General features: G+C 41.8%; 1 protein-coding gene across 2 annotated transcripts in view; it reads left to right on the top strand.

The window, feature by feature from the left end:
• Stim1 (stromal interaction molecule 1) overlaps window positions 1-27,047 on the top strand; it is a 182,152-nt gene that overhangs the window by 140,421 nt on the left and 14,684 nt on the right. For both annotated transcript variants that reach the window (XM_050122524.1, XM_050122525.1), the window contains exons 4-7: window positions 3,537-3,648; window positions 6,407-6,522; window positions 14,387-14,564; window positions 21,140-21,317. In XM_050122524.1, coding sequence (XP_049978481.1) covers window positions 3,537-3,648; window positions 6,407-6,522; window positions 14,387-14,564; window positions 21,140-21,317 — 584 coding nt within the window. The remainder of the gene's footprint in view (window positions 1-3,536; window positions 3,649-6,406; window positions 6,523-14,386; window positions 14,565-21,139; window positions 21,318-27,047) is intronic.

Below are 27,047 nucleotides of genomic sequence, written 5' to 3'. Positions count from 1 at the left end.
AGAGAGTCATCTACTGGAACACAAGAACCTACTGGTAGCTATATATATTCAATAAAGAATGATTCTCCCTATATAATTCTGCAAGAATATCTCTTTTGATAGCTGTTATGAGACACTAGAGTATGACTTTTCTTGTTCTGTGTAGTATTGTTCATCATTTTCCCTATAGAGGGTGTCTTTGGTATTCTAGGGACCACATGGACGGTTTGATGAAGTGTGTGGTTTTATGATATTCTCTTGCTCTGATGTCCTCCTGGGATTTGGATATGCCAGTCATCTGTATCTGATGTCTTATAAGCTTTTCTTGCTGAATTCTGTAGTCTCTTATTGATAGTGAGCACTCTGTTCTTGCTGTGGCCCTCTTCCTAGCTTGGCCCAGAGTTTCTATTTTCTTCTCTTTTGGATTGAGAATACGGTCTGAACCTGGTAGTGTGTGCTTGTAATCCTGTCATCACTCTCAATGAAGAAGTGGAATTCAGAGTCATCCTTTACTTCATAGTGAGTATGAGGACCTACATTGCCTAAATGAGATCCCACCTCAAACACGACAAAGACACTAACAACAACAACATAGAATGAAAAAGTAGAACAAGACTTAAATTTTAGGAACTTGAGTCTTAGGGATAAGATAGCCTAGTATTTCAATTAGACTGTTGAGTGAGATCCTGTTGGAACTCAGAGTTGCTATCTGAGATACAGATAACATATAGGATACAGCTCATTATGGCTTATGTTGTTCAGATTGCAGTACTTTAGGTGGATGACACCATGCTGGCAAGTCCTGCCTAGATGGGGCTGCTGCCTAGGTAACTGAATAATACATAAAAACAAACAAGCAAAACTTTGCTTTGAGATTTGGCATGATGCTGAAACCATTATCTCTTTTCCCTGTAGCTTAGCTGTATAGGGAGTGATTGGTCAGAAGCTATCCTTGGGGTACAGTGATCCTCTTAGATAACCTCTGTCTCAATACAGTATTTAGAACAGTAATTCTCAGCTTTGGGAGCAGGGGGCAAGTTTGTCTTCCCAGGGACAAATTTCGCAGTACCTGAAGAAAGACATTTTTGTTGTAACAGCCAGCAGTGTGCTGATGGCATGTAGTGTGTTCATGCCAGAGATATTGTCAAATGTCCTGCAGTAATGCAGAACACAGTCCCTACAACAAAGATAAACCCATCCAAATGTCACTGATTCAGAGGCTGAGAACCACTGGTCTAGAGCGACTCTTGCTAGTCTCTATGTCTGTGGAGAGTGCTAATTAGAACATGCCAAGAATCCATGCCTAGGCTTGTGTTAAGGCGTCTTCTTAGTAGACAAAAGGCCTTTGAAGCACCGCTGGCCTCAGGCTTTTCTACCAATAAAAATGGTGTGCCTTCCTTCCACTCTAATGCCAAGCAGAAAGGCTTCTTTGTGTTGGATGAGACCAAGATTCCTTGGCACAATCACGGCACTGTGCTGTTTTCTGTAGTGTACAGGCTGGCACTTGTCTGTCTGCCTCATGTGTATCGCTTTCCTATCCTTCATTTCCAGATGTTCCAGACTATAGTGAATTAATATGTTGGTAATGTGTTAGGATATATTTTCATTTTAGTAGTAATGGCTAATTCATTATACTTTTCTTAGTATTTTCTTAACATCAACTCCATTATCCTTTTCAAACTTTGAGGTTTGAATGCATGTATTGGAAATTAATTTTTCTTTTCTTCCAATGTATTCTCGACTAGGAACCAGACATTTAACCAGCCGTGATTAGACACCCTTTGTGTAAGTCTGTCATCTTGTCTTTTCGGAGCAGTCTTAGAGCACATTCAGTATACCTGCCTCATTTCTTCTCCCAGCATCTTTCCCTCTCACCTCCTGTGTCTCTGCTGATCGCCTCAGCTACTCTCAAAACCACTCAGCATCGGCACTTTTATCCTGAGATCCAACATGTTCTGACAGCATTGGGGTAGAATCAGTTTTGCCTTCAACTTTGTTTCATTCAAGATGCCTTTCTGGTTGTCTTTCTGGTAGTCATATTTTAGTGGAAGCAGGAGAATGAAGGGACATATTCCAAATTGCCAGCCTCTGTAGTTTCTGTGAGATTGATAGGTATGGTTATGCCTACTACCAAAGGAATATCTGAGGTTTTTTTGTTTGCTTGTTTTAAAGATCGGGTCTCTTTTTAAAATTTTTTCTTTAGGTTTATTTCAGTGACTTTTCTTCACATGTATATCTGTGTATCTTATACATCCTAGAAGTGGAACTATGGACAGTTTAAACTGCCATGTGGGTGCTGGGAATTGAATCTGGGTCTTCTGCAAGAACAAGTGCTCTTAATTGCTAAACCATCTCTCCAGTCCTTTGTCCATTTCTTTAATCCATGCTTCACTGATGCAATTAAGTTTGTGGACTGGAAAACAACTTCTAGAAAGCTTGGCATTATGTGGGTCGTTGTGAATATTTGGTCAAATTGGATGGATGGTTGTTCTCAGTCCTGATAACATTTATAATTTAAAAAGTCATTATTTTGGCCTAGGATGTAGCTCAGTTGGTAGAGTACTTACTTAGGATACACAAGGTACTATGTTTGATGCCCAGCACCAAGTAAACTAGGTATGGTTGTACTTACCTGAAATTGTAGCATTCGAGAGATGAAGTAGATCAGAAGTTCACGGTCATCCTCAGCTATACATTGAGTGCAAAGCCAACCTGGGATATATGAGTTCTAAATATATATATATATATATGTATATAATTTTGTTTTGAAATAGAGGTAGCCTCAAATTCATTATGTAGCTAAGGTTGGTCTGGAATTCATGATCTTTCTTTCTTTCTCAGTATCCTCAGTGCTAACATTATCCCAGATTACCCCAAAGCTAGGATTATAAGTGTGTTCCCGCATGGTCAAGTTTAAAAATACTTTTAAATTAAGTTTATCGAGACATAAAAAAGATACAGGTATTATTATTTTTTTTGGAGACAGGGTTTATCTGTGTAGTCTAGGCAAGCCTCATACTTACTATCTAGCCCAGACTGGCTTGAAATTCATGACCATCATCTTGCCTCAGCTTCCTGTATACTGGGATTATAGGCATGAGGCACTATGCTCCGTAACATATTTATTTTAGATATAAAGTTTCATGGATGATGGTAGATGTTAGCATTTATATAATCACCACATTCAAAATACGGAATGGTTTTTTTTTCCCCTTGAAACATTGCTTTTTATTCTATCTTGGTCAGTTCTGGCTGAAACCAAACAATGATAGTTTTATTGTATTAGAGTTTCATATTAGTAGATTATATAGTGCCTAATCCTTTCAGACTTATGGGTAGGTGTTATGGACAAGGGAGTGTTAAGTTCACAAACATGGTAAGTATTAAGTCAGTGTGACCACAATAGCAAATATAAGTCAAGGCACATGCTTCAGAGTATCATAAATCTCTTCAATGTTGTCAGCTTTCATACTCAAAAGCAAACAGCTACCAGGAGGAAAAAGGACAACTAAAGCAAGGAAATTTCTGGAGTAATGTTTTTTCTTGTCTTTCCACAGTATACAACTGGACCGTGGATGAGGTGATACAGTGGCTGATTACGTATGTGGAGCTGCCTCAGTATGAGGAGACCTTCCGGAAGTTGCAGCTTACTGGCCATGCCATGCCAAGGTTAGGAACTGGGCTGGATTTTTCTCCTGAGGGAGTAGGGAACAGGCTGGGAAGGGGTCTGCCTTAAGGTTGCTGTGGACAATTCAGTAAAGCTTCATCCTCAACAGTCTGTGAAAGCTGCTATTCTCATGCCAGTTGTGTGTTTGCTGTATAAAGCAGAAAGGCCACTTTGTATTTGTTCTCTTGTGTGATAATTCTTATCACTCCCGAGACTCATACTAATGGCTTCTGTTTATTGGGTGCTTAGTACATACCAGGCATGCTCAATGGGTAAAGTACTTCCCTCTAAATCTTATGACTTGGGATCAATCCCTGAGACCCCCATCATGGAAAGGGAAAACTGACTCTACAAGCTGTTCTCTGATCTCCACATATGCACCATATAACATGCCTCCCCCACCATCCACAAACAAACTTTTTAGGAAGAGAATTGATTTAGTTACTAAGTCTGTAGTGAGGACTCAAAGCTCAATGAGTGTTACATGAAAACATCAGAACACTATTAGGCAGTGTTTGTAAATATGGATGCCTTTTTCCTTCTTATTACTTAAAAGGAGATACCATTATAGCTCATTGGTGCCAGTGAGAATTAACTTGTAGGAAATATGGTGATAATATGAAATCCATTTTGCAGAAGTGACCTTAAGAGGACTTTAATGGCCCCCAGGTTTTCAGAAAACACCCGTTTTATATAAGTTACACAGAAGACCAGGTGGAGCCCTAATACTCCAAGAGTCAGAAACAGATGGATCTTTGTGAATTGGAGGCCATTCTGGTCGACATGAGTTCCAGGGCAGCCAAAGATGCATAGAGGCCTTGTAACATAAGTAAAATAAAAATATACACAAAAGGAAATTGAGGTCTGAGGGAAGAAACCAAGCCCCTTGTAATCAGACAAGTGAGATTGCTTAGGACCAGAAGCCAGATCTCCTGACCAACTGTTTATAGTGCCCCATTACCTCTCTTGTAGGTGCCCTTGATTGCCTTCTAAGTTCAGAGGGGGAAGTAGCTGCGACTCCTTCATGCTCAGACAGAAGTAGAAACCACACACTATGATGTCAGAGGCTTCCAGCTGAGGAAAAGATAACCAGTGGTACAGAGTAGTATAGTGTTCAATGTGCCCTTAGGGAGCCCAGGCACATAGTTTCCACTATTTTTTTTTAATCTTAAACTACTTTCCTTCTATACCTGCTGTGTTTCAGCAAAAAAAGATGAAGTCCAGTTTTTCTTCGGTCTTTTTATTATCTTAATAAGACAAGGTCTTATTATCAGTGTGGTTAAAGGTCAAAACACTACACTAATCTTATTAGGAGTAAACAGTATTTGCAATTACTCAAATGCTTGATAATAGGGCCAACTCGGTTTTGTTCATAAGCAGGTTTATATATAATAGCAGTGGGTTAGAAGGCCCAAGAACCAGTGGGTCATTGAACATGTTGTTTTGATCTGGACTGGACAGGAGAGCATATTTTTGTGCGATGAAATGTAGGGACTAATATATAATAATCCAGATAATCTCTGAAAGCAGAAACACAAGAGAAATCACTGGTGAGATGCTCAGCTGGTAAGACACCTGCTGTGTAAGCCTGGGATGCATTTGAGTACCACAACCAAAAAAAAAAAAGAAAGAAAAGAAAGGAAAAGCCGGGCGATGGTGGCGCACGCCTTTAATCCCAGCACTTGGGAGGCAGAGGCAGGCGGATCTCTGTGAGTTCGAGACCAGCCTGGTCTACAGAGCTAGTTCCAGGACAGGCTCCAAAGCCACAGAGAAACCCTGTCTCGAAAAAAAAAAAAAATAGAAAAGAAAGGAAAAAGCAAGGTGTGGTGGTGCATATCTGTAATCCCAGCACTTCACAGTGAAATGGGAGGTGGAGGCAGGACGATTTTTTGGAAATTCATGGACTATGTAGCCTGGATTATTTCTCATGGGAGAAATGAGAAATCCCCCTACAACAATTTTGGAAGGAGAGAATCAACTCCTGTAATTTATTCTTAGACATCACATGCACACTGTGGCACATGCATGCCCATACTCATACATATCATACATACATAAAACAACAACAGCAAGAAAAAGAAGGAGAAATAAGAAATAAAAAGAAGCATAAAGATATGTAATTAAAGCCGGGCGTTGGTGGTGCACACCTTTAATCCCAGCACTCGGGAGGGAGGCAGAGGCAGGCGGATCTCTGTGAGTTCGAGACCAGCCTGGTCTACAGAGCTAGTTCCGGGACAAGCACCAAAGCCACAGAGAAACCCTATCTCGAAAAACCAAAAAAAAAAAAAAAAAAAAAAAGTAATTAACTATGGGATTTGCCACAGATTGTTAGTCCTTCTAGGGCAGAGTCCTCAGGAGACTGTGGATAGAAAGGGATCAAATTCTTAGTAATGCTCCGTATTAGAGACAACTTACTCATTCTGGAAAGATGGCTCTGCAGTTAAAAAAAACTTGCTGCTTTTCCAGAGAACCTAGGTTCAATTGCTAGCACCCACTTGGTGGCCCAGTCATCTGTAACGCCAGTTCCAGGGTACCTAGAGCCCTCTTCTGGCCTCTGTGGGTACTGCCTGCATCTGGCACTAGACATGCATGTAGATAAAACACTCATTCACATTAAAAAAGACCACAAACAAACAAAACATCTTACTTGTTCAGACTCTGTGTTCTAGAGTGCAGAGGAGAGCAGTCACCAAAAGCTGAATGTGTTCATGAATATTTTTTGATGTCTCAAACCTGATCCCTATTCTTTTCCCTTAACAGACTAGCTGTAACCAACACCACCATGACAGGGACTGTACTGAAGATGACAGATCGGAGCCACAGGCAGAAGCTGCAGCTGAAGGCCCTGGACACTGTGCTCTTTGGACCTCCTCTCTGTGAGTCGTGTGTAGAAGTCTACTGCTGTGCATAGAGCCTAAAGCCACTGGGAGTGACTAGGCTGAAATTCTGGGTCTCATAGGCACCCCTACAGGAAAGCACCTTCATTATCCCATTGGTGTGGAAATATGAAATATTCTTGTTTAAGTCTCCCATATTTATACATTTAATCTACTCATTCATTACATATTTTAAGGAAAGATTTACTTTTTGCTAGTATTGTGCAGGATTATATAGGAAGACCTAAATGAACCAACCTATTTCCTATTTCCTAGTGGAATAGCTGTTACTGTTTATAAACACATGGTGGTGGACCAGTCCCATGAGGGGCAGCAGCAGGTCCCCAGAGGCCTCAACAGGTCCCTTTGGTGGGTGGGAGACCAGGGTGAGTGAGAGACAGACAGATAAGCCATGCAGAGAGAGAGAGTTGGGGTATAGAGTTTATTTAGTGGGTTATGGAGGGGAAAAGGAAGGAGAGGAAGGAGGAAAGGGGAAAGAGATGAGAGGGACAGTAGTTATCTCTTCAGAAGAGGGACAGGAAAAGAGAGAGCAGGCTGGAAAGGAGACAGGGGATCTGCTTGCCTCAGTGGAAGAGAGTGGGGAAGTTGGAAGTGTGTGGAGCTTGTTTCTTAAAAGGACAGGGTACCCATGTGACAGGGAAGGTCAGCAAAATAATAACAATAGCATCATCATTCCAGGCTGGGGATGTAGCTCAGGTGATAGAATGCTTGCCTAGCACTCATGAGGTCCTAGGTTCCACTTCCACAGAGCCACACTGAAACCACTGTTCTCTACTAGTGCTCTGACTGTGGACTTCAGACTAGGTCCAGGGAAAAAAGTGACACATGATCTCTGTCTTTTAGAGAGAGCCTAGCTTTATTCCATGGATTTTCCAAGAGAAGACATTGTAGATGAAGGAAACAACCTGAAGAAGGAAGGCTAAAACTATTAAGGAACACATAGAGAGTGAATGTCAGTTAGCTGTTAGCTGCCATCACTGGGTTTATACAGAGGGAAGGGACTTGATTGCTGAAAACTTTGTGTCCATGGGTAGTTGGGAAAGACTAAAAAGGCTTTTGATGTAGCAGTACATACTTACTAAATAGTTCAGCTCTGGAGTTCTAACTGGTGAGAGTAGTTAGCCTTGCCATCCTTTTCTTATTTTAATATAGTCAAGAAAGACCAAATTTTCTATCATGGCTTGGTGGTGTCCATCTCCAGTCTTGTACAGGAGGCTGAGCCAGGAAAATTTGGGGTAGTTGTCCACCGGGTTCAGTGAAATCCTGTGTATGTGAGGGTTGAAGTGTGTGGGAAAGAAACTGAAGGCAGATCTCCCATGAGGGCCATTACTCACACTTGGGCATGTCTTATTTGCCATAACTCTTCTTTGAAAAGCCCAAAACTCTGTTCTTGGGTATGTTTTATTTTTTTTTCTGAGAGCCTTTCTCAACAATTATACTTAAGTATATGTTAAAATATCTTTATCAAACCCCAACTCTGCTTCATAAAAGCAAAAGGAAGAAAGTACAGACAAATACTCTAGATGGAAAGATCAGCTAATATAAGGACGAGAATCCTGGTTCCATGAGATTAGGTCTGGATGATGAGAGTCAGCAGGAGGGGTCTTCATGGAGGACGTTAGACTGGCACTGTGACATGAACGGGAACAGCTTTCTCCTAGGCCCATTTCTTATAGCTTATATGCTGAGGGTGATCAAAGCTAAAGGGGGTCAGAGGTCAGAAAACTGCTCCTGAGATAAGCAGAAGTATCATAGCTAAGAGTATTTTATACCATCGAGAATAGCACAGCTGTAACAATAGCAATAATATTAGTTTCAGCTGGGTGTGGTAGCACACAGCTTTAATCCCAGCACTCAGGAGGCAGAGGCAGGCGGATCTCTGTGAGTTTCAGGCCAGTGTGGTCTACTTAGCAGGTTCCAGGCCAGCCATGCTCCACATTGAGAACCTGTATATGTAAAAGAAAAGAAAGTTTGGGGAGGCAGAGGCAGGTGGATCTCTGTGAGTTCGAGAGCAGCCTGGTCTACAGAGCTAGTTCCAGGACAGGCTCCAAAAGCCACAGAGAAAACCAAAAAAAAAAAAAAAAAAAAAAAAAAAAAAAAAAGAAAGTTTGGACTTTTTGGTTTCTTTTCAGACTTTAAATTTTTTTTTACTGGCTTATGTATTTAGTTATCTTGTGTGTATGTGTTTATATGTGTTAACTGGTGTGCACATGCAGATGCCAGAAGAGGGTCTTGGATCTTTCAGAGCTGTAGTTACTGGCATTTGTGGAATACCTAGCTTGTTATGTGGTGCTATGATCCAAACTCTGGCCCTCTTGATTGCATAGCAAGTGCTTTTAACTGCTGAGCCGTCTTTCCAGCCCCTAATAATAGTTTCTAAAAAATGGAAAATAAGATAGGAAAAGTTGCAACTCTTCAACTTTGTTGATGATAATGTAAAGTGATGCAGTTACTATGAAAAAACAGTCTGGTGGTTCCTTAAAAATTAGACATAAGAGTTACCACAACCCAGCAATTACATACATAAGTATATAACAGAAAAATTGAAACAGGTACTCAAACAAGTACATGTATACACATGTTCATAACAGCATAAGTCTAAGGCCAAATGAGGAAATAATGTGAATAAACACGTTGTTTTCTATACATTCAGTGTGATTGTTTGCAACCATGAGAAAGAAGTGCTGATACACACTACAATACAAATACCTTAAAAAAAAAAACATTATGGCCTGGTAGTGGTGGTGCACGCCTCTAATCCCAGCACTTGGAAGGCAGAGGCAGGTGGATCTCTGTGAATGTCAGGCCAGCCTTGTCTACAAAGCGAGTTCCAGGACAGCCAGGACTATTACACAGAGAAACCCTGTCTAGAAAAATCAAACCAAACCAAAATGAAACCATACCAAAACAAAACAAAATAAAACCATTATGCTAAATAAAAGAAATTAGTTACAGAAGGTTACATTTTTGTTTTCATTATATAAAACACCCAGAATAAGTAAATTCATAGACACATCCTAGAATCAAATTCATATTGGTGGTAGGCAGGAACTGGAAAGAGGAAGGAATGAGAAGAAAAAAAGAGGGGAATTTTTTTTTTTTTTTTTTTGGATATAGGGTCTTACTCTGAAGTCTAGGCTGGCCCAGAGCTCATGATAATCCTCCCTCCTCAGTCTTCCCAGTGCTGGGATTACAGACGTAAGCCTAGGACACCAACCCCTCCACCCACTCCCACACAAGAAATCTTTAACTCAGGCTGGTCTTGGAATCTTGACAGCTGTCTCCTACCTCAGCCTCCTAAGAGGATTGCAGCTTTTTTCTTTCCTTCTCAGCACTGGGGGTCAAACTAGGGCCTTGTGCACGTAGATAGGCACCTTACTAAGCTATATCCACACCACATTTCATAATTTTGTTTTGAAATAGAGTCTCAGTGTATTTCCTTGGCTGGCCTTGAAATCATTCTGTTGTCTAGGCCGTCCAGCTGAGAAACAATAGTAATGATAATTGAGAAATAATGGTGATTTGGGCACTGGGAATGGAACCCAGATTTTTTTCATATGCTAGGCACGTGTTCTTGCATTGAGCTACAGACATTCCCAGATCTCATCTTCCTCCACTTCCTCTTCCTGCTCCTGCTGCTGCCACCGCCGTCTCTCCTCTATTTCCTCCTTGTAGCCATGACTATCCCAGATACTGCTGTGTTTATCAGGCTTGCCTTGAACTCATAGAGATCAATCTGCCTCTTCCTCTTGAGTACTGGGGTTAAAGATTTATTACACCACACCCTGCCCTCTCTTATTTATTTATGAGCAGTAAGTTTTACTTTGGAGGATTAGATTTGCTTTGGAACTAGGTAGAATTGGTGTTAACATATATTGAGAATGTACTGCTTGCCCCTGAATTGTTCATTTTAAAATAGTTCATTTGTATAATAGAAATTTTACCTCAAGATGCTACTTAGAGAAAATTTATTTTATATGTATGTATGTATGTATGTATGTATGTACGCATGCCTGCCTGTATCGGGAGCTCCCGGCCTCAGCACTCCCCTAGGGTTCAGAATAGGACTTCTACAGTAAGTGAAGACTGGCTTGGGAATGGGATCTGAGGGGAAGAACAAACTGACTGACTCAGGTACTCTTTTCCTGCAAGTTTCTTTATTCCTTGGGGGAAGATTAAAGAAGGAGGGATGTTCTCTTCAAGGCTTTCTGTTTATATGGGCATACAGACAAGGTAGCAATCCCATAAGTGGTAACAATAGTATCAGACATGCATTTCACAGAGTCAGGAGATGCTTACATCTCAGAGGGGGTGTGGCTGAGAAAGTCCCAGGCAGATATTGGGAGGATCAACTAAGAATGGGACCTTTTAAATCATTACAGAATTCTAAGAGGAAGTTTTTGTGCACTTAATATTTCTTGAGTATAACTAGAAGTTTATGATTACTTGCAGAAGAATGCAGCAGCGCTGTTGCAGTCTCTGGGCATTTTCGCTTAATGCATTGGTAGCCATGGTAATCTGAAGGCTGATTTGCATTAATGTCTTGCTGACTGAGTAAAAAGGGGGTCTCTATGGAGGTTTTGCTTTTGATTCCAGCAGGGTCCCTGCCAGTACCCAAGTGGAAATTATTTTCCCTAAGGCTGATTTAGCAACTCAAGTCTCTTTTCTGTATCTTTAAGGTTAAAGATAAAAACAGTTAATTTCCTGGGCTATGATCTTATGTTAATTGAAACCAAGGTATAGGGTAAATACAGAATATTAGTAGCTTGTTAAGTCAGAGCAGACCAGTAGATTACACCTTCCTGAGTCTGTTGTTAGAGCAGACATATGGGCTCCTTCCTTGTTGATGAATCTGGTCATTAAAGATAGTTGTGGGAGATTAGTTTTATGTGAATTTTGGCTATGGGAACAAAGGTTTGACTGAGTGAATCCTTTTCACACCATGGCTTCATGGTATGGGGGAGGCATCCGGTTCCCTTACAGGAAAAGTCTGACTTATCCACTGCTGGGACACTGCAGAAGGGAGAAATGCCGTGATTTCACAAGGTTTTTACAGACCTGACCGTGAGTTATTCAAAGGACAGGTGTCCCTGTAACTCTGTAAAAATGGGTTATTCCATGTGGGGTGTGCATATACACTTCCCGTGGATAGTCCAATAGAGCTGTCAGCTGTACAGTTACTGTAAAATATGTGTGGGCTCGCTGCAGGCCTGAATGCATGTATGTACACCACATGATCGTAGGTTTGCACAGAGGCCAGAAGAAAGGCAGTGTTTCCCCTGGAACTGGAGTTAGTTATTGGTGGTTGTGAGTTCTCCAATGTGAGTGCTGGGAACTGAACCCCAGTCCTCTTGAAAGCAACCAGTGCTTTTAGATTCTGAGCCATCTCTCCAGCCTCCGTCTTTCTTAAAACCTAAGTAGCAAAAGGAAGAAAAGATGTATTGTACTTTTTCAAAATATCAAAAGAATAAAGAATAGCCAAGCATGGTGGCATATATCTTTAATCTCAGCACTTGGTAAGCAGAGGTCACATATACCCTAGAGAACCTCTGGTCATACCTGTAATTCCCAGCACTCTTAAGGTTGAGGCAAAAGGATTGCTGTAAGCTTGAGACTAGTCTGGGCTGCATCGATGAGTTCCAGAACATGAAATTGATCAAAAGAATAGATTATGATTCCAAATCAATCTGGACAAGGTAAAGATCGGGAGAAATAGATAGACACGGTGTGTATGGGTTAGAGGCACTAAATGGAAAAATGCTTATCTAATAGTCTCATGTGAGCAAGACATTTTTAGATATTTGCTAAGGGGCTAGCCAATGATGGCACATACCTTTAATCCTAGCACTTGGGAGGGATCTCTGTGAGGCCAGTTTTGTCTACAGAGCAAGTTCCAGAACAGCCAGGGCTACACAAAGAAACCCTGTCTTGAAAAGCCAAAAACAAAACAAAACAAAATAAAACAAGAACCATAAAGGAGGAATGGGAGCTGGAGAGATGGTTTAGTGGTTAAGAATGCTTACTGCTCTTGAAGAGGACCTGAGTTTGATTCCCATGCCAGGTACCTCACAATTGCCTGTAACTCTGGCTCCAGGGGATTCAGTACCTCTCACCTCTGTGGGCACCTGCATATACACATACATACATACATACATACTACATACTTTAAAAAATGTAAGAGTAAGGCTGATGGACATGTCTCAGGAGATAGATGTGCTTGCTACCAAGCCCACTAATTCAAGTTCCATGGTAGAAGGCGAGACTGAGCTCTCAGACCTCACGTGTGTCATGATGTGCACCCTCCACCTTACCCACTTTAAATCAATATAACAAATACATACATGTACTTAAAAGAGTAAAATGCACAAGGAGTTTGGCTTGTTGGTGCAGATCTGTAATCCCAGTTATTTGGGAGTAATTGGTTTTCTGTATCAGGATAATAGGTTTCTCTGCCAATGCAGTAAGCCAGATAAGCTGAATTGAAAAAGTATAACAAAAGGTTTATTTGAGCAAAGCCACTTCTGGTGGCTTCTCCAGTCCCAGAGGTTGAGGCTGGAGAAGCCACTCACCCAAACTAAAGCAGGGAGATTATATAGCCTGTAGGCGAGGGGTGATGACACGTCCACCACAAGCTGGGTTTGTGCCCAAGTATGGTCAAAAGCTGGACCACTTAGATGAGGATTTGGGAGTTTCAATAGTTGCCAGGAATTTGTAACTGGGCATTTTAGCACTTTTTTTTAGTTGACTATTCTCTAAGAGGATGGGGTTTGGAAAGAGAGAGAGGGAGGGAGAGAGAGGGGCAGGAATAGGGCTTTCAGGATCATGCAGGGGCCACCTGGAGGTTCCAGTTGAACAAGGAGGACCGCAAGTTTACTTCAGACTGAACAAGTTAATGAGATTCTGCCTCAAAAAAGTAAAAAGTGCTGATGGGATAACTCGAGGATAGAGTACTTGTCTAGTGGTCCTGAGGCCCTAGGTTTAAGCCCTAGTACCGAAGTGTGTATATGGTGATATTGGCATTGTGGAATCCCAACAAACCGAGAACAGAAGTTCTTAACATTCAGGGGAGACAAAGAATATCCACGGCGCTTAGTAAAGTCTGTGGAGGAAGCAAGTATATTCCAGAAAGAAAAGTAACTCCTGTGCTGAATAAATATCTTAGTGTATCTGAGGACAAAATAATGAAAACTTGAGTATGGCTGGAAGTACAGGATTAATAGAGGCTGGAGAGTAACCATTAGAGGAGTGGCTTTCAGCCAGCCTCCTAATGCTGTGGGACCCCAACATAGAATTATTTTATTGCTACTTCATAACTGATTTTGCTACTGTTATAAATAGTAATATCTGATAGGCAGGATATCCAATATGTGACTCAAAGGGACCACTGCAGTAAAGGCTCTTCAGTTTTCTCTCAGAGAGCCTGTATTAAACATCTGCGGCTGCCCTCATGGATCTCATAATTCCCCTTTCTTGCATGGAAATAGGCTATGTTAATTTGTCTTTAATTCCATAGAGTCCCCATGGTTGCTTAGGCCTATCCCATCCCAAAGATGGTTGAGATGTACTGAGGAGGCACTGTTCTCCTCACTGCATCCTAGGGAAGGATGAGTTAGTAAGCCTTCAGAATTATCCCCAGGCTTGTTATCCTACCTAAACTAGGCCTTCACTGGTGGAGAGATAAGTAGTCCTTATTTTGATAGTATGTGGAGTATGTGCCTAAGAGAATCAATTCTTTCTGAGTTGAAAGGTCTGCCTGCCTTTCACAAGAGGAATCATTGAGGAGGGATGCAGGTAAGTAGTGTTATGGGTGCCCAGACTCACCACGGCCTCCCTTATCTGGCAGTGACTCGACATAATCACCTCAAAGACTTCATGCTGGTGGTGTCTATTGTTATCGGCGTGGGTGGCTGCTGGTTTGCCTATATTCAGAACCGTTACTCTAAGGAGCACATGAAGAAGATGATGAAGGATCTGGAAGGGTTACACCGAGCCGAGCAGAGTCTGCATGACCTTCAGGAGCGGTAAGGCCTTGCTTCTTTACCTAGCCCTGGTGCTGCCAGCTCTTGGAGTCTCCTGTTTTGTGAACCATTTAGCTCCTGGCACCCTGTTGACATGAATGTAAAGACTGTCCCATCCTCTAGAGCGGTTCTGAGATGCTACCTTCTTGTCAGCCAGTTCAGTTGCCCTGGATTTCATTGCTCCTCTTGAGAGGAGCTTGTATTCTATTTTATTTAAAAACAAAACAAACTTTTTTTTTTGTCTGAGCTTGAAAGGGAGAATTGCATTGCTGCCAGAGGTCGAGAATTCCCTGATAGGGGGCTTGTTATGGGTCGTTCTGTTTCTTGTCCTACATCTTGCTTCTTTCCTCATGCAAATAGATACATTAACAGTTTCTCATGGCTCCCAAAGAAACCTCATAAAACAAGCTGGTCATGTCTATAATCCTAACATTTTGGAGGTGGGGGTAGAAGGATCAAGAACACAAGTTTATCATAGACTTCTAGCAAGTCTGAGACAGGGCTGTTTCAAAAAGAAAACAGAAATGGCTGAGAATATAGCTCAGTTGATAGAGCACATGCTTAGCATGGGCCAGACACCACATAAAACTGGACATAGGGCCTGGCAAGGGAGTGGAGCAGGTTAAGGTGCTTGCTGCCAATCTTGACCTGTGTGTTCAACACTAGAAGCCACAGGGTGGAAGGAGAGAATTAATTCAGGGTCATTCTCTAATCTCCACATGCTCTCATGTTGGGTGTATGCAGAGACACAGAGACACATGTAAGAACTTTTTTTTTTTGTTTTTTGTTTTTTTTGTTTTTGTTTTTGTTTTTGTTTTTTTTTTGTTTGTTTGTTTTTTTCGAGACAGGGTTTCTCTATGGCTTTGGAGCCTGTCCTGGAACTGGCTCTGTAGACCAGTTCCAGGACAGGCTTGTAAGAACATTTTTAACTGGGCTTGGATGCAGGAGGATTGGAAGTTCAAGGTCATCTTTCGCTATTAGCTAGTTTGAGGTCAACTGTGTCTCAAATAGAAAAAAGAAATAGGTGGTGGCACGCCTTTAATCCCAGCACTAGGGGGCAGAGGTAGGCAGATCTCTGTGAGTTCAAGGCCAGCCTGGTCTACAAGAGCTGGCACCAAAAACTACAGAGAAACCCCGTCTTGAAATTAAAAAAAAAGAAGAAATAAGAAATAAAGTAGCCTTCATCGTGTTCCCATGATTCTTTTTCATATACTCTACATACCTAAGTACTGACTTCTGGGACAGTGTGTATTCCTCTCCAGAACTTTGTCCTTAATCCAAAGGATGGAGCTGAACATGTGCCTGAAGTCCCAGCATCTGGGTGGAGGCCAGCGAATCGGGAGTTGAATGTCCTTGTGTCCCCCAAAAGAAAGAAGCCTGGAGTGTGTTCCCCTCCCCATTTGTGTGTGTGTACATATGCATGTGTGTGATTGTGTGTACACATGCATGCACATGATATGTAAGTGTGTTTTGAGACATACTGTTACTAAGTAGTCGAGGTCTAGGCTGCCCTTGAACTCATAGCAGTCCTCCTGCCTCAGGTTTCCAAAAGTTGGGATTATGAGTGTGCACCACCAACCTGGCTTCTTTAGTTTTTTTGTTGTTATTTTTTTTTTTTAATGACAGGATCTCACTGTGTAGCCAAGCCTGGCCTGGGATCCATGGTGGTCCTGCCTCGGCTTGAGACATTTGAAGAGCTACTTTTAAGTAGCAGACACTGTCTTCTTTGAATAGATGAGGAAAGGCTTTCTTATGAGCAAGGTTTCTTTTTTGTTTTGGGTGTGGGTCTTTAATTAATTAGTTAATTAATTTATTATTATTTTTAAAATATATCATTGGCTGGTTTGGCTCTCACTATATAGGCCTTTATTTTTTTTAAAATATTTTTATGGTTTATTTAACTTTATTTTATGTGCATTGGTGTGAAGGTGTCAGATTCCCTGCAACTGGATCTTCAGGCAGTTGTGAGCTGCCATGTGGGTGCTAGGAATTGAACCCAGGTCCTCTGGAAGAGCAGTCAGTGCTCTTAACCTCTGAGCCATCTCTCCAGCCCCTATATAGGCCTTTATGACCTGGAACTCAGACATCTGCTTGCCTCGGCCTCCCAAGTACTAAGTCTAAAGGCATATACCACACCTGGCCCTGAGCCACATATTTATTTTATTTTGGTTTTTCAAGACTGGGTTTCTCTGTGTAGCTTTAGAGCTTATTCTGGAACTACCTCTTGTAAACCAGGCTGGTTTCGAACTCACAAGGATCCACCTGCCTCTGCCTCCCGAGTGCTGAGATTAAAGGCGTGCGTCACCACTGGTCTTTTTTTTTTTTTTTTAAAAGGTTTGTTTTTATTTTATATGTATGAATCTTTTGCCTGCGTGTCTGTGTGTGCATCGTGTGTGCCTGGTAACTGAGACACCAGAAGAAGGCATCAGATCCCCCGGAACTGGAGTTACAGCCAATTGTGAGCCACTCTGTGGGTACTTGGAACTGATCTGCTGGGCCCCTTGTCCTTGGATCCTTGCCAACTAGAGGCTAACTATTGCTGTCTGAACAATTCCCATACTTCATTTGTCTGAAAAATATGTACTGTTTTCATTCCAAAGACAAAAGAATCTAAGCAAGAGACATTCCAAGTCTGGGGATAAAACTTAAGCTTTGAGCCCTCCCTGCTCTCTAAAGCCTCTTGAGCTCAGTGACCACTGTAGCACCAAGCAGGAGACACACATCCTCCTCTAGGCTTGTGCATATATACACATGCCCTTCTCTGACAGAATACAGAGCCCACATGCCACCTTGTCCCTCCTGTCTATAGAAATACTGCCATCACGAAGCTTTGGTTCGAATACGTATAACACTACATATACATTCTAATTAGGAGTTTACTGCTTTCCAAACAGTTCTTGGAGGCTGGCAGGAATTTTATTTCCTTTTGGTATGAAGAAACAGGTGAAATGTCACACAGGTGACTACTTTTCTTCCTTATATTGCCAATTGATAGTTGCCTTGGAGTAGGACACTGTTTGATTTACGTTTATTTTCTCATTTCTGCACCCAATGATATTTATTGATCTCTATCTCATTAGACAATGGAGATATAAGTGGGTCGTTTTACTTTAATGGCGCTCTGTATTAAAGAGGAAAGATGTGGTAATATTGGCTTTTCAGAAGAGGCTGTTTTGGAGCCTTTTGGTGAAGGGTTGAATCGCTAGTGGTACAATTTTTTGCAGTTGGGGTCACGGGATGGTAGATATCAGCCAGGAAAGGAAATGGCACCTCTGATTTTCTTTTCTTTTTAAGCTATGCAGTATCGCCATCTGGTGTCCATCCTAGGGAGGGTCAGCTCCTTCCCGGGGGACAAAGTAGGCAGCAAAGTGCTCTTGTTGCAGAGCTGCTTGTAGGTTACTGTTTGTTCTTTTCAGGGCTGCAGCCGCAGACAAGTATGGACCTGCTGTTTTTAAAAGATTGAATTCTATATCTGTCTTTTAATCTTCTATTTTCTTTGTTCTTATAGCCGAGGCTGATCTTGAACTCCTTATTTTCCCGCCTCCACCTTCTAAGTGTTGGGTTTATAGATGTTCTTCAACATGCATGGATATTTTCATTTTAACTAAGTAGACAATGTCACCCTGTGGGGGGGACTTTTTATTCTATAGTCTGTATTTTCTTTCTTGTTACTACTTTTGGTGGTGGTAGTGATGGTAATCTCACTGTGTAACCCTGGGTAGTCTGGAACTTGCTATAAAGACCAGGTTGGTCTTGAACATGCATTGATCCTCCTGCCTCTACCTCTTATGTGACTCCAAGCATGTACCACAACATCTGACCTTTTCTTTTACTTTCCTGTACCTCAATTCTAAGTCTTTCTGTCTTTCTTTCTTTCTTTCTTTCTTTCTTTCTTTCTTTCTTTCTTTCTTCCATTTTTTTCTTGACGGTGTCTCATTATATAGTCCTGGCTGGTCTGGAACTCACAGAGATCCACTCACCTCTACCTCCAGAATTCTGGAATTAAAGGTGTGAACCACCATGCCCAGCCCTTTTCTTTTAAAATATTTTTCTTACGTTTACTTATTTATTTGTGTGTGGGGGGCAGTATATCATGGTGTGGGTCTGGAAGTCAGAGAATAACTCACCAGAGTCTGTTCTCTCATTCTACCATGTGGGTCCTTGGGATAAAACTCAGTTGTTGGGCTCGGCAGCCAACACCTTTACTTACTGAGCTCCCTCGCTGACCTCTTCCTTCTTCCCTTTCCCTTTTACTTCCCCCTTCCATTCTCTTCTCTCACCTTTCCTGCCCTCTCCTTTCTTACTACCCCGCCCCCTTTTGGACTAAACCAAGGACCTCAATTGCTAAGTCTCTTCTCTTCTTTACTGCCCTCAATCCTAGTTCCCAGATAACTTGGTGCTTCCTGCTAAGTTAAAAAGACCAGACAGTAGCACAGTTCTTTTCATTTTGAGAGCAATTAGTAAACTCTTTCTCTTGGGTCTTGTCTTAGTTGGGATTACTATTGCTGTGATGAAACACCATGAGCAAAAGCAACTTGGCGGGGAAGGATGCGGGGACCTCAGGCACATGTTAAGCCCCATTTAGCTTATACTTCTACATCACTGTTCATCATTAAAGGACAGGAGCTAAGGCAGGGCAGGAAACCCCACCCTGCCCAAGTAGAGGGGTGCTGCTTACTAGCTTGCTCATCACAGCTTGCCCAGCCTGCTTTCTTAGTAGAATCCAGGACAACCAGCCCAGCACCCACAGTGCACTGGTCTCTTCACCATCAATCACTAGTAAAGAAATGCCTTACAGCTGGGTATTTTGGAAGCATTTTCTCAATTGAGTTTCCCTCCTTTCAGATAACTCTAGCTATGTCAAGTTGGGATAAAACTAGCCAGCACAAATGTTGAAATAGGACGGCGGGGCTGCGTCTCCAACACCCCGGCCGCTTGGCTAGCTCATGCCCGAAATAACAACACACAAACTGTATCCATTGAAAGAACTGCTTGGCCCATGAACTCTAGCCCTTACAGGCCAATTCTCGCACCTGGACTAGCCCATTTCTAATGATGTGTGTAAGCACCCCAAGGTGCGCTTACCGGGAAGATTCTAGCCTAAGTCCATCGTGGGTTGCAGCTGCCTGGGAGAGCAGAGCATGGCGGCTGTCCGGTCCCTCTGGAAGCAGCGCAGAGTCTGACCTCACTTCCTCTTCCGCCCAGAATTCTATTCTGTTTTCTCCTCCCATCTATGTTCTAAGCTATGAGGGCCAGCCAAGCAGTTTCTTTTATTGCTCAGCCAATGAAATCAACAGATTGATATGACACTCCCACATCACACAAATCTACTCCAAACATTTCCTTCCTTGACTCCTTTCAGTCACAGTCAATCACTCATTCTTTTGCTTCACTCAACACCACGCATTCATCCCTTTATTGTAGAATCACACTGTAGACAATCATTAGTCTACTGCTGGTAAACTTTGGAATAGGCAATGTTTCCCCCATTTCACTCCCCACCCCAGACAGGGTTTCTCAGTGTAGCCCTGGCTGTCCCGGAATTTGCTCTGTAAACCAGGTCACAGAGATCAATCTGTCTCCTGAGTGCTAGGATTAAAAGTATGTGCTGCCACCACTTGGCTAGATAGAGTTTTATTGTTACAGATTTCCTTAAAATCTTACAACTATGAAAAAAACCATAGGACCAAAAGCAGCAGATAATCTTTTAAGACCTGCTCAGTCCAGTCCCTTGCTTGGACATGCATTTCAGTGTGTGTCTAATGATGTGGGATTCCTCTCTGTGTGCTATGAATATGTTTTATTACCATTGGTTATTAAAGAACCTGGCCAACAGCTAGCATTTTTCTCCTTCGGCAGCTCTATATCTCGGTTCAGATTTCCTACCGGGCTTTACTAAGCCTAAACAGCTTCTTTAGTAACCAAGGGTAATAAAACATATTCACCGCATACAGAGGGGAATCCCACATCATTCTCTGTGTGGCTGTGTGTAAGCACAGTGCATGCTGCTTGGAACAGACATTTGAGAGTCTGAGAGGTCCAGCTAATTCTCCTCTCCTTCCACCACCTCACCTGAATCTGAAGCATCAGGTATCGCCTCACTTTATCTATCGTTAGGTGCTTTCTACATTTATTTACCTTCCGTACATCTTGAAATGGGAGAATAATTGTAGACTTTGATCACAAAGGTTTGAATTCTAGCCATTTATTTCCCTTCTTCATACTCAGTCTGTCCCAGACTGATGTGGGACTCAAATGTGTCATGCCTTGCAAACTAGTGGTTGTTATCATTTCAGTGTGGGTTATGTTAGGGGAGGCATCCCATGTTTGTGAGCCTGGCTTCGTGCTCTTGTTTACTAGCAACAGAAAATGGCCAACTTAAGAATTAAGGCTAATGACTGTGGTTTCTGTTGGCCATGACTAGCTCAGATCTACATAGCCAGCAGAGAAACTATGCTGAGAGCCTGTGGCTCTCGTTTTCTTCCTTATTATCATAATTCATGGCATGCTAGCTGGCACCTCCTTCCTCCTTGCCTGGTCTCCTCTAGCTCTCTATATTGCCCCCCTTCAACTCCTAGACTGCACAAGGCCCAGGAGGAGCACCGCACGGTGGAGGTAGAGAAGGTCCATCTGGAGAAGAAGCTGCGCGATGAGATCAACCTTGCTAAGCAGGAAGCTCAGCGACTGAAGGAGCTGAGGGAGGGCACTGAGAATGAGAGGAGCCGCCAGAAATACGCTGAGGAAGAGCTGGAGCAGGTAAGGGAGTGCACCAGATGCCTCAAGGGGTGTATTAGGGCAGGGGCCAGAGTCTGATTGGGAAGCTTCATGTGTGAAGCTTTCTAAATATGGTTCAAATCTTTCCTCTAGACTTACCAATAAGGGTAGTGGGAAAGCTATAAAAAATGTTTACCGAGATTCCATCTTATACCCGTAAGAATGGCCAAAATCAAAAACACTGATGACAACTTATGCTGGAGAGGTTGTGGGGGAAAGGGAACACTTCTGCACTGCTGGTGGGAATGCAAACTGGTACAGCCCCTTTGGATGTCAGTGTGGCGATTTCTCAGAAAATTAGGAAACAATCTTCCTCAAGACCCAGTAATACCACTTTTGGGTATATATCCAAAGGATGCTCAATTGTGCCACAAGGACATGTGCTCAGCCATGTTCATAGCAGCATTGTTTGTCATAGCCAGAATCTGGAAACAAGCTAAATGCCCCTCGACTGAAACATGGATAAGGAAAATGTGGTACATTTACACAATGGAGTACTACACAGCAGAAAAAATAACAACATCTTGAATTTTGTGGGCAGATAAATGGAGCTAGAAAAAACTGTTTTGAGTGAGGTAACCCAGACCCAGAAAGACAATTATCACATGTACTCACTCAAAAGTGGTTTTAAACATAAAGCAAAGAAAGCCAGCCTACAAACCACAATCCCAGAGAACCTAGACAACAATACGGACACTAAGAGAAACTTACATAGATCTAATCTACATGGGAAGTAGGAAGTATAAAAAGACAAGATCTCCTGAGTAAATTGGGAGCATGGGGACCTTGGAGGTGAGAGGGGAGAGGCAGGGAGGGGAGAAGAGAAAAATGTAGAGCTCAATAAATATCAATAAAATAAAAAATGTTTACCATTATTTTCAAAGAATGGCAGATAATGGGAGATAAAAGTGATTCTTTTATACCTCCCCTTTCTCACTGAGGTGTTTTTTGTTTGTTTGTTTGTTTGTTTTTGCGAGACAGGGTTTTTCTGTGGTTTTCGAGCCTGTCCTGGAACTAGCTCTTGTAGACCAGGCTGGTCTCGAACTCACAGAGATCCGCCTGCCTCTGCCTCCCTCACTGAGGTATTTTCATCAGGTGAACAAATCCTAAGTATCAAGCCGCTAAGTTGTTACGTATGGAGATGCCCGTGTAAGCACCACTCAGAAAGCTCACTTTTGATCTTGTCAAATTTTATTCCAAGAATAACTGTTGTCATAACCTCTAAACTAGATTAGTTTTGGATGATTTTGAATTTTATAAAAATATCAGTAGGGCTGGAGTTAACAGTTAAGAGGATGTTCTCTTAAAGAGGACTCAGCACCCATGTTAGTTGGCTCATAAGTGCCTGTGACTCCCCAGCTCCAAGGGACCCAACATCCTCTTCTGGCCTCCATGAGCACTGTACTCATATGTATATCTTCCATCCCACACACAATATACACACATAATATAGTGCTAGGAGTGTGATTAGTACTAGAATCTTTTCCTGCCATACATATAATTCTGGACTCAATCTCCAGCACAACAAAACTAAAATAAAACAACAAAAGAATGGCATTATGTATACATGCTTTTTGTGCTTGGTTTCTTTGAGAACATTGTGAGAGTCAGGTTACATGTACTGATTGATGATTGATTTCCATTACAAGACAGTCTTAAGAAAGCAAAAATAAACAAAAACCACTTGGGTGTGGTGGTACATACCTTTAATCCCAGCTCTCAAGGATCTCTGTGAGTTCTAGACCATCTTGGTGTACATAGCAAGTTCCAGGCCAGCCAGAGCTATATAGTGAGACCCTGTCTTAGAAAACAAAACAACACTCCCCACCCCCAAACAAAACTGAATAGATAATTGGGGATTAAGAGCATTTGGTCTTGCAGAAGAACCAGGTTTGAGTCCCAGCACCCAAATGGTGGCTCACAATCATCCATAACTTCAGTTCCAGGCGGGTCCAAGCCCCTCTTCTGACCTCTAAGAGCATCAGACACATATATGATACACATAAAAACATTCATACATGTAAAATAAATAAATAGTTTTAAAAAGAAAGTAAAAAGGCAAACCACAATCAGGAAATATTATATATATATATGTATATATATACATATATATATATATATGGGTAATGCACACACGCCTGCACACATACACACACACAAATGCTTACATCCAGGGTATATAAAGAACTCTTACAAGAAAAAACAACTCAAGTTTTTATTTTATTTTTAGTGTCTAGCAATAATTTTATTTTATAATCAATCTACCACACACAGATCTAAAATACCAAATTAGTCCCTGTTAAGCAATTTGAAAATCATTATACAGGGGTAGGGGAAGCTAGAGGCACAAATGAATAGTAAAGAAATCTCACAAAAGTAGAGGTGTAGGTCCAGTGAGTTTAACATATAGCTGAGACAGGAAGGCCACTGCAAGTTCCAGGTCAGCCTGGGATATAACTAGTGAGACCCTATATCAGAAACAACAACAGCAAAATTAGGAAACAAAACAAAACAAAAACTGGAGTTGTGGTATAGGCCTGTAATCAACCCTTAGGATTAGAGGCAGGAGGATCAAGAGAATTCAAGTCATGTCTGCTACCTGTTGTGTTGATGGCTGGCCGATGCTAAGGTGAACTAGGGAAAAAAAAGATTAGAACCTCTAACTCCTGTTGACTAAGGAGCCAGCATATCAGAGGCAGAAATCACTGAGCAAGGGCCCCTAGGATTTAGCTCTGTGGGGTTTACAGAATATCCGTAATATAGATTCAGAAGCCCTCAGAGCTTGGTTTGTCTTTTTGCCACTCCATCTCTGTGTAGTGCCATCTGTATCTTTGTACTCAGGTGTGGACACAGAGATCAAGAGAGATCAAGAGAGGTCTCTGAAGGCCTCCAGTGTTGCAGGAAGCTTGGCTCAGCTCAGGGAAGGCAGGGAGACAAAGCGGCTGTAGACTCTGCATGTTGGTGGGAATGAGCTTGCACCTCCAGCTTTGTGACTGTTAGCAGTGGGCCCTGGACATGGAGCTGAGCTGGGTGGGGTGGTTCAGATGGGCAAATGGGAGTCACAACTCCTGCTCTGGCATGCACCCATGTGATCAAGCTTGTCTCAGCTTGCTTTTCCTTCTGGTTGAGTCTTGTAGCCAGGACCTTGTAAATGTAAGGTCAGGGTATGGCTCCATCTTAAAATATTTCCTTAGCTCCCAGAACTACTCCCAGCTATTCTCTTGCTCATGAAACTGTTTAAGGTTTCTGTTGCTGTGAAGAAACATCATGACCATGGAACTCTTTATTTTATTTTTTATTGATTTTATTGAGCTATACATTTTTCTCTGCTCCTTCCCTGCCTCTCCCTTTCCCTTCAGCCCTCTCCCATGATTCCCATGCTCTCAATTTACTCAGGAGATCTTGTCTTTTTCTACTTCCCAGACCATAGAAACTCTTATAAAAGAAAACATTTAATTGGGTGGCTTACAGTTTTAGAGATTTAGTTCATTATCAACATGGTGGCACATGGGAGCTTGCAGGCAGACATGGTGCTGGAGCTGAGAGTTTTACATCTTGATATGCAGGCAACAGTAAGTGAACTGGCATACTGGGTGTGGCTTGAACATATATAAGAGACCTCAAAGTTCACCTCCACAGTGACACACTTTTTCCAACAAGGCCACACCCACTCCAAGAAAGCTGCACTTTCTGATAGTGCCACTCCCTTTGGGGTCATTTTCTTTCACATCATCACAAGAATCCAGTATTCTGGAGTTCAGGAAATGCCAAGGTTTGTCAGTTTTAACTATAGCTCAGCTCAGGTGTTTGAAGCTTGTTCTAAAGCACTAAACTTAAATCCACCTCCACCCTGGACCCACTGAGCTGTACCCCTTTACTTTCAGACTTTGCCACTCTGTATCTCTTTAACCCAAGTTTCTAAGTAAGAAGAGATTCACATGACAAATGACCAGTTATAAAAACCAATATTAAGGAAGTGAAAGTTAAAATAACAATGAAATACCATTACATCTACCAGAATGCCTAAAGACAAAGGTCCTGCATCAGTGGTAGCAATATTCGTAGGTACAACCATTGTAAAAAAATACTTGGCATTTTTCTACCCCCTTCTCTTCCTCCAGTGCTGGGAATCAAACTTGGGCTTTACATGTTATCAAGCACTCTACCACTGAACTACGTTCCAGACTCTGTTTGACAGTTTCTACTAAAGCTAATGCATAAATGCTCTGTTGCTTTATACCCAACGGAAATGACTGTTTATGCTCACTAAAAGATATATATTCTGTAACACTATGTCTATTGTAGTGCTAGTCATAAAATCTAAAAAAGCCAAGTTGTTATCTACAGGAAAATGAAAAAATTAATTATAGAATACTTAGTTGCGTATTACTCAGCAATGTAAATGAGCCCTCACCTAGAATCATCAAATGCCACCATGAAGAAAATGACTTGAGTCCAAGACCTTGCATACACTAGGCAATTACTCTATTGCTAAGCCATATTTCTAGCACAGTTTTTTAAAATTTGATGCAAGTTCTCTCTCTCTCTCTCTCTCTCTCTCTCTCTCTCTCTCTCTCTCTCTCACACACACACACACACACACACACAATCAATCATTCAATCAATCTAGGCTTGAATTCATTTTGTATTCCAAACTGTCTTGAATTTTTTCCCTAACCTCCAGTCCTCCACAGTGTCTCAGATTAAGGCCTGCCACTAGGCTTCTGCCCCCTATCTTTTCTTTTTGAGAGAGTCTTTTTTATTGCCCAGGCTGCCCTTGAACTTGTGATCTTCCTGCCTTAGCCTCCTAAGTGGCTAAATTATGTAGGCAGCATCATGTCTGACTTCACAACCCCTTTAAATCTTAAAGAATAATTAGAAAAGAAAATTGAAGAGCACACGTTTGCCCTGCTCCCCTCCTTTTTTCTTCTTGGATCCCAGAAGACAAGAGAGGTCCACACTGTCACCTCTGCTGGAGCTACCCATGATAGTTGGGTCATGGTTCTCACTCTTGATGAGTCTTCACAAACGGCTGCCATCTGATTTAGAAAGAGTCTGAGCATGAAGTGGCAGGGTTTCTATCAGCTCTGGAGGGACATATGCTTCATTAAGTTAGGAAAATGATCTTACTGGAGTGGATTGTTCACGACCATTCGTCCAGTGAAAATGGATGGCCATTCCAGCTCTTTGTATGCACTGTGCTATATAAAACAAATTATAAAACCTCCAGAAATTACTTAGGATCTTTTGTGGGAGTTTTACTGTTGATATTTACCCTATTAGAAATTAAGAAATTAAAGGTGGTGGTGCACACCTTTAATCCCAGCACTTGGATGGCAGAGGCAGGCTGATCTCAATGAGTTCGAGGCTAGCCTGGTCTACAAAGCGAGTTCAAGGACAGCCATAACTGTTACACAGAGAAACCCTGTCTCAAAAAAACCAATAAATAAATAAAATAAATAAAAATAAGATGGATCTTATACATAAAACATGAAGTCAGGCACTGTAACTCATTCCTGTAGAAAAACATTTAAATATTTAGTAAATAAAAAACTGTACTAAATTCTTTACCAATCAAAATAAATAACATTTTATAAAAAAAACCCTAAATTTTCCAAACTAAAACCATTTTTTTTCATTTTTTTTTATTGAGAATAAGAAAAAAAAAGTTTCCGCCTCCTCCCAGCCTCCCATTTCCCTCCCCCTCCCCCA

This window comes from Alexandromys fortis, unplaced genomic scaffold (assembly GCF_014885135.2).
Source record: "Alexandromys fortis isolate MF-2015 unplaced genomic scaffold, M_Fortis_MF-2015_v1.1 scaffold_209, whole genome shotgun sequence".
NCBI classification, from domain to species: domain Eukaryota; kingdom Metazoa; phylum Chordata; class Mammalia; order Rodentia; family Cricetidae; genus Alexandromys; species Alexandromys fortis.
This window is presented reverse-complemented; position numbering and strand designations above follow the sequence as displayed.